Raw genomic sequence first — 18,662 nt, forward strand, 5'->3', positions numbered from 1 at the left:
CTATAGAGTTTGTTTCTGAGGATTTGGAACCAACTGTATTTTATTTATTAATGTACTGATGCTGTGGGCTGTGGTGTTTAAAAGGCATGAGTTCTTTCTTTGTAGAGTATCTTCATGAAGATAATGTATTGGAAAGGTGTTGCTTGTGATGTTTTCTCCCTTCTTGGAATAATTTAATTCTAACTAGTTGTAGCTGATGAACCAAAGTGTAATTGATCCATTTAAGAATTCGCTACTTTGCTGCATCAAATGTGTGTAAACATTACTATCTGTTCATGCTTATCTGTAAACCTCTGATGACTGTCTTAGCTAATCTTAAGCTACAGCATGAAGCTGTTGATTGTTCTGTTTTTTTATTCAGGTTTAAAGTTAGATTTGCACAGCTGGAGGACATACCAGTAATGTTGAAAATAATTAAGTATTTTGTGTAGAATGTACAGTCAGTGTTTGTTTCTGTTCATTAGAGGTGAAAAAAGCTATTGAATCCTTTGTACTTCAGCTCAGCTGCACTAAGCATTGTTTTACTTACTTTCAAACTTTAGCCAATATATAAATGGGTTTGACATTTTACTCTAATTTTGTATATTTAAACATACAATGAGAACAGACACAAGTCATCTTGGATCATTTTATGTCACATTGTAATTGCTGACTTTTTAAAAAAACTTGCCTCTCATTAATATAAGTGAATTTTCTTTGTATGTCCAGATTCCCTTGCTGAGTCATAGATACAGTAGTGCTGTAATGCTCAGAGCTGGCATTGACTGATTTGCAAAGAGTCATACATGAAAGAACAGATTTGTTTTTATAAGCTCTCCTGGAAGACTTGCATGGACTTGTCATAGTGATTTTTTTTGAATTTTTTTTTTCCCTCTTGGTTTTCAAGCTTGTCTGAGAAACTCAAGACTGTGTTGTGAAGGTATGTTGCTCATTTTGAAATTATAGTAGAATGTGCTGTCTTTGCAGCCAGTTGTTTGACTTTAATTCAGTTGGGGCTGTTGGAGCTTGTTGAATTGACTAGCAAATTATTGAGTTTCCATTTTGAAAATGGCCTTTCAAGTTGCTATGTACATGATGTCACGTCCCTAGAAGCTTGGAGGGGATGAATTCTGGGCTTGGACAACGTCTTTCTCTGTTCTGCTTTGCAGGTTGCATTGGTATTGTGGTGTCTTGTCTTGCACATGGCTGCAGGAGGAGATGTGATGTTAGCCCTTCCCCTCTTGCCACCCTGAAGCTAGTTTGGTCTTGGTGTTCCAGACCACATGCAAGAAAAAGGGAATTTATTCTGATGCCTTGGCTGCACAGTGATGACCAAGATAGTTGTGACTAAAGTGCAAAAAGTAAGCTGCATCAGAACAGCCTATGGGCATCTCTCATGGACTGCATGTAGTTCATAGTAATCAAACAAAAGACCTATAGATAAAATGTGAGATGGCTCTTAAGAAAAAATAACAATGTTCTTAATAACACTAATGGGAATCTGACTGCTCTTATGGTAAATGTTGTTATAAAACTGCTATTTTAAGTCTTTATTTTTTTTTTTTTCTGAATATATTTAGACAGCTTTTGCTTTCTATTACCAGATCAATGATTTGTACCATTTTTTTCACACAAGTTTGGAAAACTGATGCACAAACTTGATGGTATGTGCAGTGGAGACTGGGAATCCTAATTCAGATATGAGAATTAGGTGACCTTCCAGTGAGTCATGTGGTTATTGATTTGTTTCATTACCCATTTCTTTGAAGAATAAGGCTTGCCAAGGAATCTTTAAATCTTTGGACAGAAACTATTGTGGATTTTTTTAATGCTTTTTCCTATTATGGCTTAACAGTGTATCTGAAGGGAATGCAGAAGGGAATGTAAGGTTTGATGCTAGTCCTGGATTTTGTGTCTATCCATTCTGTCCTGCATGTCTGCCAAGAAGGATGCTAACTGTGGTGATGCCTGTATGTAATGAATGGATGCTAAGAGGCCTGAAATCCTCACATGTTTTACATAAAGGCAGTGTTAATTCTGTGTTGTGGAGAGTAGAAATGGGCAAGAGGAAACATGGATAGGAAGGGAGCTGAGTAGCAATGATGCTGCATGTAACACTTCTTACAGAACTTCAGACAGCAAGGTGTGAAATGTTTTTAGTGTTTTGATTATATCTTATCTGATCTGTGGTGTTTTAGTTTCCAGTGTTCAGGGAAAGAGATTGGATCGTGTTAGAGTTTCACCCAAAACTAAAGGGATCTGAAGTCTCTAATCTTTCTGTACTTGGGACTATCGCAAAGAGGTTTCTTATTTTATAAGGATGCTCATGAGGTTCTTGCTAGATGCTTAGTGGCAAAATTAGCTTTAACACTTGTGATCCAAAGTTGCTTCTTCCTACTTTCTGCACAGTCCCCTCAGCTGTGCTGGCGGAGCTGTTTACAGGCTTCACTCTAGAGCATTGCAGGAAACTGATTTGTTTAAAAAATAAGCCACTAAAACACAAAATAACTTCAGATCTGGTCTCTGATCTGGGTCATTACATTGCTATGGAAAGTTTGTTTGCTGGCACAGGACAGAGGCAAAATCAGGTAAAGGGGATCTGGGTGTGGGACTGAGTTGACTAAAGTATTTTGGATTGAAGTACAGATCTAAGTATGTACTTAGTTAAATATGATTTGATTACTCCACTGGGTGTAAGTGTTGGGCAAGGTTACACCAAATACTACGGAGTGTGTACTTTAACAACAGGTGGGCTTGCAGACAAGTGTTCAGTCTGTTGGGGATTTTCTGTCATCAGTGGATTTAAACTATTTTTCTAAATGTATAATAACTATTATACCAGAGTGATAAAATACAGGAAAAGAAAAGTAATAGCAGTCAAAACAGATTAAGAAGAAACCTTCAGTAAGGTGTGGGGCTGTAACATTTGAGGGTAACATCTTCCTAAACCGGTTTCTAGTTTCAGAACTATCTTCTGGAGAACCTGTTTTGTTTTTCAAACTTGACTTGCCAACACTAGTTGTTATCTGTATAAATGTCTGATTCTTTTAATCCTCTTTATCTTTGCCCTCAATTCTTGTCTGAATTTAATTGTCATATTGTGTGTTCTGTACGACACTGAAACCACTGTATGTTTAGTTCTTCCTGTATTATACAGGATTTTTTTTTTCTGTCCATCTTCGCTTTTCTTACCTACCATATCATGTCCCCAGTATCTTCTAGTTTTTTACTGTAGTAAATTGTAAAGGGTAAAATTTAACTTCCTTTTCTATTTCTAGCACTGAGTTTTGAATCAAGGTTTGGAGTTCAAACAGCAAAAATACCAAAGTCTTGTGAAGACATAAAACCTTAGTAAAATTGTATCTATTTATATTCAAATTAAAGGGTTTTTTTTCTAGAGTGACCCGGTATATCACACTGCATTAGTGAGAAATTGGAATGTTAGTTTGCTTATCATCATCTTCCATCTCAGATCTGTGTACTGTACTGAAGTATGTAAAACACTTCTGTGATGGGTGGATTATTCTAATTTCTTTAAAAATAAATAGTGACAAAAAAATGCCTTTTCGTAGCCTTTCTCCTGGCCTCAATATTGGAAATGCTGCTTGAGAGCTAAAAAGCCTGCTAAAATACTAAGTCCAATCAGAGTGCAGTGTGTAAATATTCCCTGGACTGGTGCCAACGTTTGGGTTTTTTTTTGGTTTTTTTTCCCCAGCTGCATGGTCTTCTGCTTTAGCTTTGTTCTGGTGATGACTCTTGATGTAAAGGAAGGGAGAAGGTGGTTCCTTGACAAGTGGAACTGAGGAATGGGATTTGCTGTGAATTTGGTGATCTTTGTCTAGGAAGATTCAAGTCTTACTTGATGCCTTTTTGCTGCTGCAGTAATCACTGTGCTCATCCATGTAAATTCTGTAGTGTTTTGTATGAAGCTCTAGTTGAAGCACTTGGTACAAGTGGAGGCATTTTGAGGTTCTCTCTGGTGTACCCAGATGCCTTTTTCTTAAAGTACACAGAAAATTAGCAATCTCTGAAGCTGCTTATATTTAACTGAATGACCAGATTTCATCTTGGAGAAGAGAGGAGTGTAGGCATATACCTAGTGGAATTCAGTATTATTAATTTAAAAAAAAAAAGGCAATCACAGACTAATTGAGCATGGACATACAGTGAAGACTAATGTCCTGCACCTTCTCTCATCCTGTAATGGGCATCTCAGTTTCATGTGTCTTGAGAGATGAAAAGAAATACACATAAAATCTCTGGAATTCAGGCAGAGAGAATCAGGTTAATAGGCTCGTGGGCTGCTTTAAAGTCATTCTTGTAGTGACTACAGCAAACTGAAATGCAATTGAATTGCTTGTACTGATGTTCTTAGTTGAAGATACCTCATTACAGACTGATAAAGGTACTTCTATGAAGTTTCTGAAATTAGGTGTTTATTGTACTTTGGGGGCTAAAATCGTAGAAGAATGCTGAGCTGACACAAGGCACATTTGACACAGGAAATTCTGTATTGTTCAGTGTAGTGATGGCCTTGACACTGAACAAAGAAGAGTCTAAGATGTGTCAGTACTTAGCTCCCAAGAGGCAGCAGTTGTTACTGGTGATCTGGATGTGAGCACTGTAATTCCTATGAAGGATTGTATGTAGCAGTATGAGGAGTTGCTGGTCAGTGTTATTGTGTGTCCCCCAACCCTCCCAATGCACTAAGTATACCAGTTTCCTCTGCAGGTCACTTTCATGAGTGATTTGAGGAATCTGCTAATCTAACTTTTGGTCAAGAGTGTGTATTTACTGTCTCAGACTCTCAAATCCCAACTTGGCTGACTTTATTTGTGTAGCCAAAGATAATGTTTGAGAGAATTTTCTTTAAATTTTATTTTAAAATTACATATATGTATGTATATAAATTTTATTTTAAAAGAGACAGATTATTTGCATCAGAAAGTACCTCCCTCTTCTTGCTTGGTCATTAAAATCTCAGTAGGGTTTAGTCTTGTATTAAACACTTTTGGAAATGTGCATTTGGACTTGAAATTCCAGAGTATCCTTTTGGCATGCTAAGGTTGTCAGACAGTATAAGATTATCTCCTCTCCAGTAGTACTTTGTAGTTCTAGACACAAACCTGAATACTCAGTAACCCCTGGTAAAGTGACTCTTGTATGTATTTCTGTACTGAATCAAAGCTGCTTGTCTTTAACTGCAGTTAACCAAGGTCTTTGATGCTGTAATGTGGACATTTACTATTTGAGGTTGTTTTTCAGGCTTAAATTACAGGCTGTGGAAAACGTCGTTACTCAGAAGTACATCCTTAAAGCAAACTTTGCAAAAGATCTGTCCATTCTACTCAAGTGCTCTCCCATTTTAAGGAAAATTAAATTTGGTTTGTCTTACTGTAAGTTTCAAGACAGTTTAGTTTCTCTGCTGAGAATACCTGAAGTAATTTGGTACTTCGTAGTTCTTCAGCTGATTATTGGCTGGTTTGGATTAACAGTCTTGTGCTCATTTCACCATCTTGGGGATGTTGTTCACTTTTTCCTTCTTCCCTTCTCCCTTTGTTTTGTTTTTAGTTACCAACTTACTACTCTGGAGAATTAAATTTAAAAATGCCACATCTTGTGAATGTTACCTATATCAAGACTGAATTGTATTAAGCACTAGTGATCCTCAACTGTAATGAGAAAGCTTATTTAAACATCTTGTCAACATGACTTTCATCCTTATTTAAAATTTGGAAGGAAGAATTTGTCTTTCTTTCCACATATACAAGATTAACTTGTTTCCCTTAAATTAAAATGCACCTTTTGTTTATATTAATCTGAAAATTGATCCAACTATAAAAACTGTTCATTGAATATGAATGTGCAAGGAGAGGGTGGAGAATTGAGTCAGAATGGTCATCTGGGTAGCGATGGAAGTGAGATTGCTTTTTTGGTGGCAATGATGGTGATTTTTTTCTGTTTTGATGAACTTCTCAAACAATGGGGAAAAAAAATCAAAGGAGGTTTGTTAAGGGTAATACACACAGGTATAGACTTCCCTTTCTGCCTTTAACACTTCCTTTGAGTGTGGAAGAATAGTAATGTCAAGAACATCTGTGCATAAGAAAGATAAATAAAATTTGGTGTAAAATATTAAGAACAATGTGGTTGCTTTGATATCTTTGAAAAATCTATTTTTTCAGATATTCTGGGGCAGCTGAGAAGCTTCAGATACTGTAGAGGGAGAGGGAAGAATTAAGGCATATCATCATTCTGCTCAAAGGGCAGATTTGCTTTAGCAAATAGTTAAACAAAAAAACACCCCCACAAGTTCTCATAACTGCAGTCTTAAAGTCTGCCTACATGAGGAATGTGTAGGTACTGCAGAATTAATTAAAGTAAATGCATAAATGGTTGGTGCATCCATTTTTAGGCCCAACATGGTATGTCCACATGAGCTCTTTTGACTGTTGTGTAACACTTGTGTGTTCATGTTACAGGACAAAAAAAACCGAAAGCTTTAGAAGTGAGGGGAGAGCTTGTTGCAGGAAATCTGGAAGACATAACTTCCTTTTCTTGCCAAAGGGAAAAAGTAAACAAAGCTCCAACTACTAGCCTGGTTTTCTTAACAAGCCTTTCCTTCCGTAATTGCTTTGTTTTTGTCATTGTCTGTTTCATTTGAAATGGGTTTCTGTATTTTTGGGGAGGACATACTCAAAGTTTGTTAGCATTTAGTTCTTGCTGCACCTGCATAGAATGTAAGTGTAGGTATTACTAGAGGTAATTATTGAAGCTAAAGTTACTGGCCTAACTTTTGAGGGTTCTGATAGTTTGTGGAAGTATCCGAAGTTTGCTTGTGAGAGGAAGCATTGCAATACTGGTGTAATTTGCTGCTGTCATGTGCATGTACCAAATATCCATTTTCATAATTGCTGAAGTCACTGAAGTGTATGACATAGAATGATTTTTTTGGCACCAGATATCATGAAGTAAATGTTAGTTATTGAAGTCAATATGACTTTTAAAATTTTCCACTGAAGTTAATGAATTTAGGTTGACCATATAGGAAAGCCCAATCAGAGGAGAAATCTTTTGAATGTGCAAGCATTTAAGTAATTTGTTAAAATCTTAGCATATAAAAACAGGCATAGGATCACTGTGCTAGTTGTGTTTTTCTATGTTAAAAGCATCTGAATAAAAGGAAAATAGTTTGTGGGGTTTGACCAGGAATTTCAGGCTTGCTCAGCATGGCAGCAGTCCATAGCCAGTTTACAGACTCTTGAATGAGTCAATTGTATAAATACTCCACACAATGGATTTTCCAGTTTGATTTTTGTATTGCTGCTTGCTTCAGTGAGCAGGTAGACCTGGGAGTGACTGTGGATGTTAGGAGACAAGGGGAAAAGATAGAATGTCAGCATGGAAACCTGAGCCTCAGGAGGAGCAGCTGCAAAGCAGGACTCTGCCTCTGTGCCTGGGGCCAGGCTAGAGTGACTTGTTGAGGCTGAACCCGATTTTAGAGAGAATGAAAACAGACTACAAAGGTAGAGTTTTGTGGAGTTAGTTGTGAAGCAGTTTAATAGCAATAGTTTACTCTCTTCATACCATAACTGCTGTGGGTTCCTGTTTCAGTTGTAGCTGGCTATCAGGCCAACCTGCAGGAATTCCCAGTCAGCAGTGGGATGATGGATAAGCCATCTGAAATGATGTGTTCTGTGATTTTATAATCTCTGTGAGTACTGTGAGGGGAAGCAGGACATCCCACTGGCTGGAGCAGCAGTGAGGGGGAGGTACGCTCCCTGGTAGTTTGACATCACCCTGATGTTCCTGTGAAGAGCTGACAGGCAGGGAATCCTGCACACACCCTTAGCTTCTCTCCTTCCATGGAAGAATTTGATTGAGAGGAATATATTAAAATGCATATAGGCTTGGCTTTGTATTTTTCCTCATATGACTAATACCTGGATGCACATATTCTGTCACTGAAAATTTTAAATCTTCCAAGCCTCAAAAAAGCAGCAGTCCCCATGGACTTTGTTAGTAGTAGTGGCTGCTATGTCAAGGGTTGTTAACCAAAACCTAGTTGAAAAGAGGAACAAACTGCACAAACGAAAAACAAAAGAAGTACAGGCCAAAGACATCACAGCAGTTCAGCTAGCTAGCTATAGTTAGCACTGCTGTGGTGAATCCTACTGGTAGTTACTGCTGTGTAAATCACCTGCTTCTACTAGGACCTGCCCTTGCTTTGCAGACAATTTGAATATAATATTTTTCTTTCTGTTAATTTTTATCTGTGTAGGAGAAATATACTATTACAAGAGTGCTCTCAAGGCTACTGACTTACATTAAAATGTTGACGTTGAAAGAGGTGTTTGACTGAGGATAGGGGCAATGCCTCTTGAGGGCAGAGGCTGTTGGGGCCATACAAGATAATCAGCTGAAAATAAACATGAGCCAGTCACATCCCTGATAGGACTAGCAGACAACTGTCTGCTAGAATGAAAGTTGACAGCTCTGCTGTAGAACTGAGTGCCTGGGACTGGAAAATGTGTGGGGTTATTTAAGTCTATGTCAACTCAATATTAGTCAAACTACATGTTGCATTTGACTGTGGGGAGCAAGCAGCCCTTTTTTACTGTTCCTCCTTCCTCTGTTGACATTCGTTGGGTCACTTAATAAACTGGTGCAGGAAGTAATTACACCAGAAAGCATATACTTTTCTGCAGGATTTTTCTGATTTAGTTGCTGACATGATGGAGGAGCTTTGAGAAGGCAGTGGTAGTAGCTTCTGCTGAAGTGTGCGTAGAACCACAGTGTCAAAGAACCAGCTTGCTTTTGGGTACACCAAATAACACATTTTGAATCCAGATTGGAACTGTGTTTGATGGGATCCAAGGCTTTTCAAGCCTTGTGACTGTTACTGTAGAAACTATTCAAATTGTAGCTGAAATGTGTCAGGTTTATGGCTGTGATTTAATGCTTTTTTTGAAAAAGAAAAATCAATGTTTCTTTAATGAAATTTCTGACATGTCTCCTGAAATGAACTGGGCTAGAGTACCATTAAAGCATTCTTCACCATGCTTTTCTGTGTTCTACCTTCCAGTTTTTCCTATTGGAAATAGATTAATCCATTTGTCTTATATATATGGGAAATGATGCTAGCAGCTTGTACTTCAAACTGTTATAATGAAGTGAAAAAGCTGCATTGGTGAAATGCACTGTTGTGTCATGACAAAAGAATCTCTGGAAAGGATGATGTACAGAACAAAAAGAGTCATGGTATTTTAAGGAGGGGGTTGTAGAGAAAATTGTTTTGAATATACAGCAATTTTGGTAATAGCTTTTTAACCACAGCCAGAGTATTTCAGTGAATAGATGAGATGTGTGTTTTTCCATCACCAGGCATCTCTGAAGCTTGTGCAGAAAGGAAAAGGATTACACAGAAACACTGAAGTAACGAGCAATGATGTTTGGCAATGGTTCCAGGCAACAAAAATACCACAAGATGATGATGTTACTGATACCATGGCTAGCTGGCAGGATGAGGAGTTGATTGCAATAAAAATAAGATGATAGAGGTAATCAGTAAACTGATTTATGAACAGAGTTCACCCATATGAGAAGGTTGATCAGCACAGGGGGCCAAGATTTTTAGTCTGCTTTGACATTGGAATGCTGGAGCTGTGTTGGGTAAACTCCAAGCAGCGTCATCACCAGAGACTACTACTGTTCCTCTTAAGGCTGTGGAAGTTAACAAGGGAACTAAAACTGTGATAAAAAGGTTGGTTTTTTTGAAAGTGAATTGAAAATGTCTAGTCGTAAGAGAGGATGGGTGCTGCTTACTTAGTGTCTTGGATTGCCTCATCAGTGACTTTAAGAGACTCTCAGAGGAAATGTGTTTTGAGAGGAAGTGTGGTGAATGTAACTGTGCGTTGAATTTAGAAGCACTATTGTGTACAGGAAGCTCCCAGTCCTCTTTCAGAGTAAAAGGCTGTGAAAAAGTTGAGCATGGAGTAAAGGAAAAATGTCTCCAGTACAAGGAGACTGAAAGGTTTACCCCACTGAGGTGATGCTTGATGTGAGAAGGCAGCAGCAGAAAATCCAGATATGGATCTTCCATATGGCTGGGATTTGAGCCAAGATTTCACCATCTTTCATAGCCTTGCTAATTGAAAACAGCATTTTTTTGTTGTGATTGGGTCACAGCTTGAGCAAGAGGAGGAATTCCCCTTCTGGATGAAACAGGGATTTTTGGGGACCACTCTCAAAATAAAAGAAATTCTTAGGAACTGTGAAAACTGAAGAGAGGAAAGATTACCTGCCTTCCACAAAAAGCAACAATCCTGTTTACAGCTAAGTTGTACTTGAATAGGAAACACATGAAATCAGCTATAAAAAGGTGGGACAGTTTCATGTGGGTAGTTCTTACCTTTGCTTCACCCTTGCATTTTCCATGAAGGAAGAAGGGAGCAGATGACTGAGGGTACTGCTGCAGTAAAGGACAGGCAACATCTGAAAACAGAGGAGGAAAGTGGTCTAACCAGACTGGTATCTGAAGCTGAAGTTAGCTGAAATCTGACTGAGTTAAGTTACTGTATAACAAGACAATTGAGTATTGGCCTGAACTTTGACAGAGAGAATGAAGTAGACTACTTTTTAAAAAAGGTGTGATCCTTTTTTGGAGGCACTTTTCATACAATTTGGGAGTCTTAGCTTTTCCTGTCTTGGCTGATACATTTACAAACACATTATAACAAAGAAGATTTCCCTTCCTTAGAAAACAAAAGCATGGTTTTGTTTGCTAAGATTTCCTTTTGAAAAACCTTTAGATTACTCAAAAATACCACAGTGTGTCAGAATATCTTTCTTATTCTAGACTAGCTAAAATGAATTGTAAATGGATATGTTCATTCTTAATTACTCTATTCAGATGATATTGATAAAGATTTGGTGGATAGGATTTCTCTGATTTTCTTACAAAGTAGATTTAATGACTTCTTGTGTCTGAATCAGATAACATTCCTTTTAAGTAAACTTCTGAAAAAAATGGAGTCATTGAAGAATGCATGCTGTCATTTCACTTCAGGAGAGTCCTGGAGGGCAGTAAGCGAGTTCTTGCTGGTTTTTCTAGAAGTGTTTTGAATTCAACTTTAGGAACTTTAGTTAGGTCTTTCATGTGAGTATCATCAATCAGAATAGACTTTTGGTAAATTAGTGGGTGCTTGCAACCAGCTGGAAGGATCAGTGAGGACAGAGATCAAGATTAATCTTCCAGTGTATGAAAACATTTAGGTTGCCTGGAAGGGACTTCCTGTTCTGTGCAGGTTTGTACTGCTGTAAATCAGTCTGAGTGTGCTTTGTGTATTTTGTTTTTTTTAGGTGCTGGAACTATTTTGTATTTTGGGTGATATAACATATGTTCATGCCCCATGCTTCTGTAGTGTTGTTAGTGATTTTATCTGTCACTCCCTGCTGATGACATTGTTTAATTGCTTCTAGGATGTGACACATTGACATCATGCTCTGAATTGCTTTGCTGATCATTAAAAATTCTGCTTTGAATGCTATTTGCAAAGACAGCATTGAAAAGAGGGCTTTTTCCTATAAATTGTGTCTTTTCAACTGCCAGAATGCTTCTGAATGTTTTCACTTATTCTCTTATTTGAATAAATTTCTTTTAGCTTTCATTTTCTCAGAGGATGTGTTAGAAATTGATACAGGTTTGTTGTTTTGCTTTTTTTCCTACAGCCTTAAGATTGTCAACAAATCTAGAAATAAAAAGCCTGGACTACTGTGGGTTTTTTCCTGCCTCTGTTTTAAAACAATTGTACTACTTTGTGAGAAACCAAGTACTCTGAGATTCATGCTTAACTTCAGGAAAGGATTCTTTGTAATAGCTGGAACACATGATTCTCAGCAAAGTACTAAGCAATGCAGTCACTTTATTAATCTAGTTATGTCTGCTTTTTCCTGCCCTCTTCTGCCAGTAACTGCTGATGTGGCTTACATGCTGGTGTTTTGCGTATTGTATTTTCTTTCTTTCCAATACAGTAAATCATGAAGTAAGATTCATAAGCCCAAATCATGGAGAACGTTATATCTGTTCCTCACTTTTGTACAGCACTAATCCAAACCAGAGCCTTCCAGCTGTATCAGCTACATCTCTACTATTGTGTCATCTAGATAATTGTAAATAATGATGAAGGTTGATTGCTTGACTGGATTATTTTTAAAAAGAGTCAGGATAGGTTTTGGATGGATTTGTGTGTATGTTTGGCTACATTTTGAGCTGGGCCTTCAAAATTTCAGTTGTTTCCTTTAAGCAGAGATTTACTTAAACAATTTTTCCAAGATTTCCCATGGGACGCACGCTCTTGAGATTGGAGACTTCTAGCCTCAGCAGAATCTCTTGAGTATGCCAGTACCTCTCTTGAGTGCCTCATCCGTGGAATAAGAAGGGGGTCAGGACAGGTTATATTCAGTTCCTGTCACCTCCCCTTCCTTGGAAATGCTACACACGCGTGCACACACACACACACACACACACACACACACACACACACACACAGAGTAAGGTAGTAAGAAAATGAGAAGAAACAGCGGGCACTCCAACCACAAGCAGCTTTCTCTTTGAAAGGTTTGGAAGTCCTTGTCCCTTTAGATGTTACTGGTGGTAATTCGAGTACTGATACTGTGTAACAAGCCTGCATGGGCAGGGATGGCTTTGGAGAGCAGGAGAGGGAATGGAAGCTGTAGAGCCATTCTGCTGAATGTGGGATTGTTCCCAAATTGCGTTGTAATGGCCTAGGGTCTGTATTGGCCACCAGATCACTGCTCTGCTGGAAACAGATACGGGTTGTTAAGGCAAGCTGGTGGCACAATGGCAGGTGTCTGTTCTCACAAATTTCTCTCTTATAGTTATTTAACTGCCTAATCTCTATGAAAATAGGTTTGTCCTTGCTAAAATTTAGTTAAGTATTTCCTTACTGGAGTTATCACTTTTTAACAGCTGATAAATTGTTTTTTAGTTTTGTTTTTGTTTTGTTTTTCACCTGAACTTTACCAATTTGCTGCTGGAAGTTTTCACCTCATGTTACAGTTCCACTTCCTTGTTACTTGAAAGGAACTGCTGGGGCAACTTGGCACAGCATTTTTGGTCTAGATAAAAATCTAAGCAAATAAGGTGAACATGTGCTACTTGTGTTGTCATTTACTTATAGTAAATGTAAAATGTGTTAGGTAAAATGTAAAACCTGAAAAATCAAGTTGGTACAAGTATGTGCATGTACTTGATATGGTTTCCTACTTTGTTCTTAGTATTATGCTATTTCATAATCATATGGCAACAACACCAGAAGAAATACAAAAAGCTCTTAAAATTTTAAGGAGAAGAAGTCAAATGTTTTTGGTTTAAAACATGTTGTAATACTGTCCAACTTGCCCTTTGTATTAATAGGATCCCAGTGGACTACAGAAAGTTTTATGTAACCTTTGTATTGAGTGATGACTATAAACAAAGTGTCACTGTTACCCAAAATCCATTCTGTGCACAGACTTTTTATTAAATCAAAATTCCCAGTCCAGGAATTCCTGGCTGTCAGCCCAGGCACCTCAGATGCAAGTTGTCTTAGGTTCTTAGGGTTTTAGGTTCAGTGTGACAAGTATTGAGAAGGCTGAGGAACTTACTTTGGCTATTGAAACTTTTAACTAGATTTGTGTTTATTTTAAATTTTATTCCATTCTAAGTATCAGTACAATCTGAAAGTCACTTCTGTGCTTTTTGTAGCTTTTAGTAATTTTGGCTTCTAAAGCTTCCTGGTTTCATATAACACTCCATATACTATTTCTGCAGTTCAGTTTTTTTTTTAAACAGGCTTTGACATACTTTAACTTTTTTTTTTCCTGTGTACATACATAATGCACATCTGTGTGTATGTCACTGCTCTCAACAAGAGATCTTGTTTCAGTAAGTCAGCAGATGTTGAATTTGGTTTCCTTTTGATAATGCTTACTTGGATGCATAAAAGCTGTTTACAGAAAGGCTAGAAAAAGTTTATATACACAGCTTTAATATGACACTTATTTTACACTGTCCTATATTGCTTAACTTACGTATTTTAAATTTAGTGAGCAAATTAATTTTGCGTGATACTCAGGGTTAAAGTGTAATAGTGTTTTTGTGGTAAGGCTCTGAATAAAATTTTATATTGAATATTTTAGGAACTTCTAGTGTTTTCATCTTTCAATTAACTTAAATCCTGTTGTTTTGCAAATGTCAAGCACTGAATTCTACTGGTATTGAACAGTTCCATAGATCCCTTGATCACGTTCCTACCATCTTCTGGAACAAACTGTCTTCAAACTTACAAATATATATCTTGCTAGCAAAAAAAAAACCTCAAAGCCAAACAAAAAGCCCTACAACAAAAAGCCCACACTACATCCTCAATCCTCCCCCCCCCACCTCCTCTCTCTTCTCTCTTATTTAGCTCCTGGGCTTCTTTCCCTGTCAGGAAGAATTGCAAAGTATTAGTAGACATCTCACAGACAAGCTACCACAACACGGCTGAACACATAAGAGGGAAGTGGAATAGCAATGGCATTCTTCCAGGACTCTGTCCAAATGAAGCAAGTCCAATTTTAGTTGAGAAAAGGGAAGTTGTTGGGATATCTACTCAGGATGCTGAACTTTATTTGTGAGAGAGTTGGCATTCAGACTGAAAGGTGACTCTTATCTCCACAAAGCTTGTACTGAATGTAATGAATTCCATCTGGAAATGCACAGCACATTTAAGCAGCATATTCAGTGTGGATGCACAGATCATTTGGAGTGTCACTGCTTTAATGAAATAACTTTCTAAGTGTCCTTTCCTAAATCAACAGAGCTTTTCATGTATGGAGAAGAGGTCTGCAACCATATGGATTTGATTATGGGATTCTGTGATTATCTAAGAACGGCTAGGTTATTTCTGCCCTAGGAAGAAAATGAGTCCCTGCATTGGCTAAAACTCTGCTGATCCAACAGCTTGTGTTTGCTGGCATATTGTTGTCCATTTTGCATGTACTCTGTTTCTAGCTTCATGCTGAGCAGGCTTGCTGTTCATGTTGAAAGGTGTTTGTGTTTTTCTGTAAACTGAACCTGTGCAGAGACAATTTCAAGAGAAGCATCAGGTTATATGCAATTGAGAAGACATTCCCACCTGGCTAGGGAGGACAGGCATGGGAGCAGCCTCTTTCTGCATGTGCAAGCCTGTATATTGGCTCAAATTGACTGGTTTAATACCAGCAAAGCTGCTGTGTTGTTACACTTGTGTCTCCTCCCTTAGCAGAATTGAGCTAATGATCTGCAGGCTGCAGCTCTGTGAGGCAAACCTGGGCTGTGTTCTGTCGAGAGTGGATTCTGTATGTAGGCCATGTCTAGTGTGAGGTGTTGTGATTCCTTTTTGAAAACATTTGATGTTATAAACCACAGATGCCAAAAGGGCTGATTTTGGGAATCTTGTTCTAAGGCATCAATCATATGGTTGGAAATCACGCCCCCTCTTCTGCTTCCATAGTGAATCAGTCCCATGCATGTGTCTCACCTTTTCCCAATATCCATGTCTCTTAAGTCAGGTTTTCAAACCCTTCTCTTCCTTATCATGTAGCCAGCCCTCGAATCCTGGGGCACTTGTCCCCCCCACACTGCTGTGCCTTCAGCAATTTGCAGCCTTCTCCTTCCTGTACGTGTCTCACTTTCTCCCCAGGATCTGCTTTGCATTCTGCATTCGTGGCTAAGAGGCCAGGTGTGCCTCTCCACTTAGAATCATATCTCACCTCCCCAGTGGCACAGTTAACTCCTTCATCTGAACTCATGACAGAAATAAACAGATTATTAAAGCAGAAAGAAGAGACTGGAGCAGTGCTGCAGCTTCTGGGAAACATAGGCTCTTGGCATGGCACTTTACTTGTGTGATTTAACGTGCTGGAGGTGTACGGAGACAGGAGATAAAGTTGGAAGCATATAGCAAATATAAGTACACCTGTGACCACATGGTAGAATTTAGGTTTGTGTTCACAATGTTGAATAGAATCTAAAAAATTCTTACTACTGATTTTTAGCTTTGCATCACTTTTTCTTACATGGATGTTTGTGTTTTGGATGGAGGCTCATGTTCTGTTGATGGGCATTTTAGTAATTTCATTTTGCAGTATTAATATTTTTACAGTGTGAATATAGGCATAAATTAGAATGTGTTTGATGTATGTATAGCAATTAATCTTTGTTCAAATGTTAACAGAACTTGCTTCCTAAAACATTTTCAAATGCCAAATAAAACTGTAGATGAATGCTTAAACACCTTATTTTTACTATTGTAAACCTACTTCTAGGTACTAGGCTAAACTTGAAAAGTTGGACTGAATGAGAAGTAGGTAAATGATGTGAAATCAAAATGTAGCTGAAAGCAGTGATGATGGTATAACCTCCAAAGGGACTGGCTCATTCTGCTTTCTCAATCAGTATAATTCATTTTGGGATTTTAAAATGATGTGTAAACATATAACCATGTATTAAAAGTCTTTTGTCTTATAGTTAAAGGAGCATGTCTAGTCTAGACCAACTCCTACTCAAAGATTTCTTAGGAAGGAGTTTGATAGCCATTCTCTTCCTTGTTGCAGTTTATCATACTGATTTGTGAACATTTTGGAAAACTATAAATAATTTTGATCTTGGTTTAATCCTTCAAATATAAAGCAATCTTGGAAATGTTTGAAGTTTTAATTTATGAAAATAATGCATGCTGGAGGCTGAGTATTTTATCTAAACACCTACTAGAAAAGAAGTAACTTATTGATGTTTTTGTTCTTCAGAAACGGAGGAACAGAATGCTGGATCTGGAACTGAAGATTTCTAAAGGATTATGGGATTATACGTGGAAGAGCCAGCAGGCGGAATGCCTGAATGACTGAAGAACATGGGTGCTAATGCATCTAACTACCCTCACTCGTGTTCCCCAAGGGTAGGGGGAAATTCACAGGCACAACAGACATTCATAGGTAACTCTTTAAAGTTATCTTGTCACTTGCATAAGTGTCTTTCTGAATTGTTTATGCACTGGATTTGATTTGCGTGCAGTATTGTTACGCAGAGCCTTTATTTTCTAGGTCATCAGTTTGAATCCATTCAAGTTCAATCGTGCATGAAATTCAGTACTGTGCAGTATCTGTCTGGCCTACGTGTGCAATAAGTTGATCTGCCATTTGCTAGTAAACAGATGCCAGGTTTACTTAAACAAAGTGGAGTTTTTTCATAATTAAACTATTTGCCATAGTTCTCCCAGTTCAACAGCAGCTGCTGTTAATACTACCTACTGTTTTCACTCTTCTTCCTCAGATTTTCTGTGAAACTGTTAGATCATATAAAAGTCTTGTTTTTGCAGTATTGGTATTGTGTTGAATATGAGTGAATTATTTCCCTATTGGTAGAAGGGAGATCTCTGATACCAAGCCTGTTAAAGTAAGCAGTTTTGAAGACAATTTTTTTTCCTGTCCTTTTCCTGTAAAGGAGGAATGGGGGTACTCACTGTCCTAGCAATATTATTTACAAGCAAGAACCTGGCTTGAATAGAAATCTGAGTTGAAGAGCTCTTGAGAAATAACTTTCTTATCCCAATCATAACTGGAGCAAGTATTACCTTTATCATCTTTTCAGTCTAGTGCAAAAAGCCCCCAGCATAGATCTAAGTACTGTCACACTATAAATAACACATAGTTACATAGTATAAATAACACATAGTTAATCTAATAGAAGGCAGTTTCTGAGAAGATAAATCTTCCTTAAAAAAACCTGAACCCTGACAGCCTGAACAACGATCTTAGCAGTAAATAACAAATACTTTTATAAACACTTTTTTCCTTTATGCTCAGCTTGCAACACTGAATAACTAGTTCTTTGGTGTTAATTCGTAATCACCACTGAAAGCACAATGATATCCTCAGCAGAGGAAAAAATTACCTGTGTTGTAATTCTTCTTTTTATTACATTTTGTGAGAATCTTACATTTTGGGGATTTGAGTAGAGGACAGCCCATGAACTCTTACATGTAAAGACATGTGCTTTGTGCTAAATATTCTGCTTGTGCTTTCCTAGTCAAGGAAGAATTTATAGTATTAACATCTTGGATGGATGGGTATCTTGGATACCCATGCTGTAAAGTCCCCCTTCAAGCTTTTTGTATTTTCAGTGTATCATTACTAAGATTACTGATTTTCTCCAGTTTATACTTTCTAAATTCACAGCCAAAACATTTTTATTACACATCTTGGTGTACCTGAGAACAGGTAGATACAGATACTGAAACAGCTTCTGAGCAGATTTTAAGAGGTGGATGATTCAAAAGCTTCCTAAGATGTCCCACAAACGTACTTGGTATGTGGAAGGTTTTGGTGATGCTCTTATTAAATTCAAAATAGAAACCTATTATGTAGTATGTCACAGTAAGTGTACTGATTCCCTACTATTCCTGATTACCTATTGAAAGTTGTGGTTTACATTATCTGGAGAAAGGTCTAAAGCATGTGGCTGTCTCATCAAGAGAAATGAGTGTTACAGATAAAATTCTTGCAGAAATATTCAGATAGTATGCTGGCATCTATAGGACTGTGCTAGTAAAGTGTACTATCTACAACACAAATATACATGTCTTCTCACTTTGTAAAGT

The 18,662-nt window shown here is 37.7% G+C and overlaps 1 protein-coding gene across 2 annotated transcripts in view; it reads left to right on the forward strand.

Moving 5' to 3' along the window:
* BTBD7 (BTB domain containing 7) overlaps window positions 1-18,662 on the forward strand; it is a 53,808-nt gene that overhangs the window by 1,614 nt on the left and 33,532 nt on the right. For both annotated transcript variants that reach the window (XM_071745729.1, XM_071745728.1), the window contains exon 2: window positions 16,813-16,998. In XM_071745729.1, the coding sequence (XP_071601830.1) occupies window positions 16,917-16,998 (82 nt within the window). In that variant the 5' untranslated portion in view covers window positions 16,813-16,916. The remainder of the gene's footprint in view (window positions 1-16,812; window positions 16,999-18,662) is intronic.

The sequence above is a fragment of the Heliangelus exortis genome, chromosome 5 (assembly GCF_036169615.1).
Source record: "Heliangelus exortis chromosome 5, bHelExo1.hap1, whole genome shotgun sequence".
NCBI lineage: Eukaryota > Metazoa > Chordata > Aves > Apodiformes > Trochilidae > Heliangelus > Heliangelus exortis.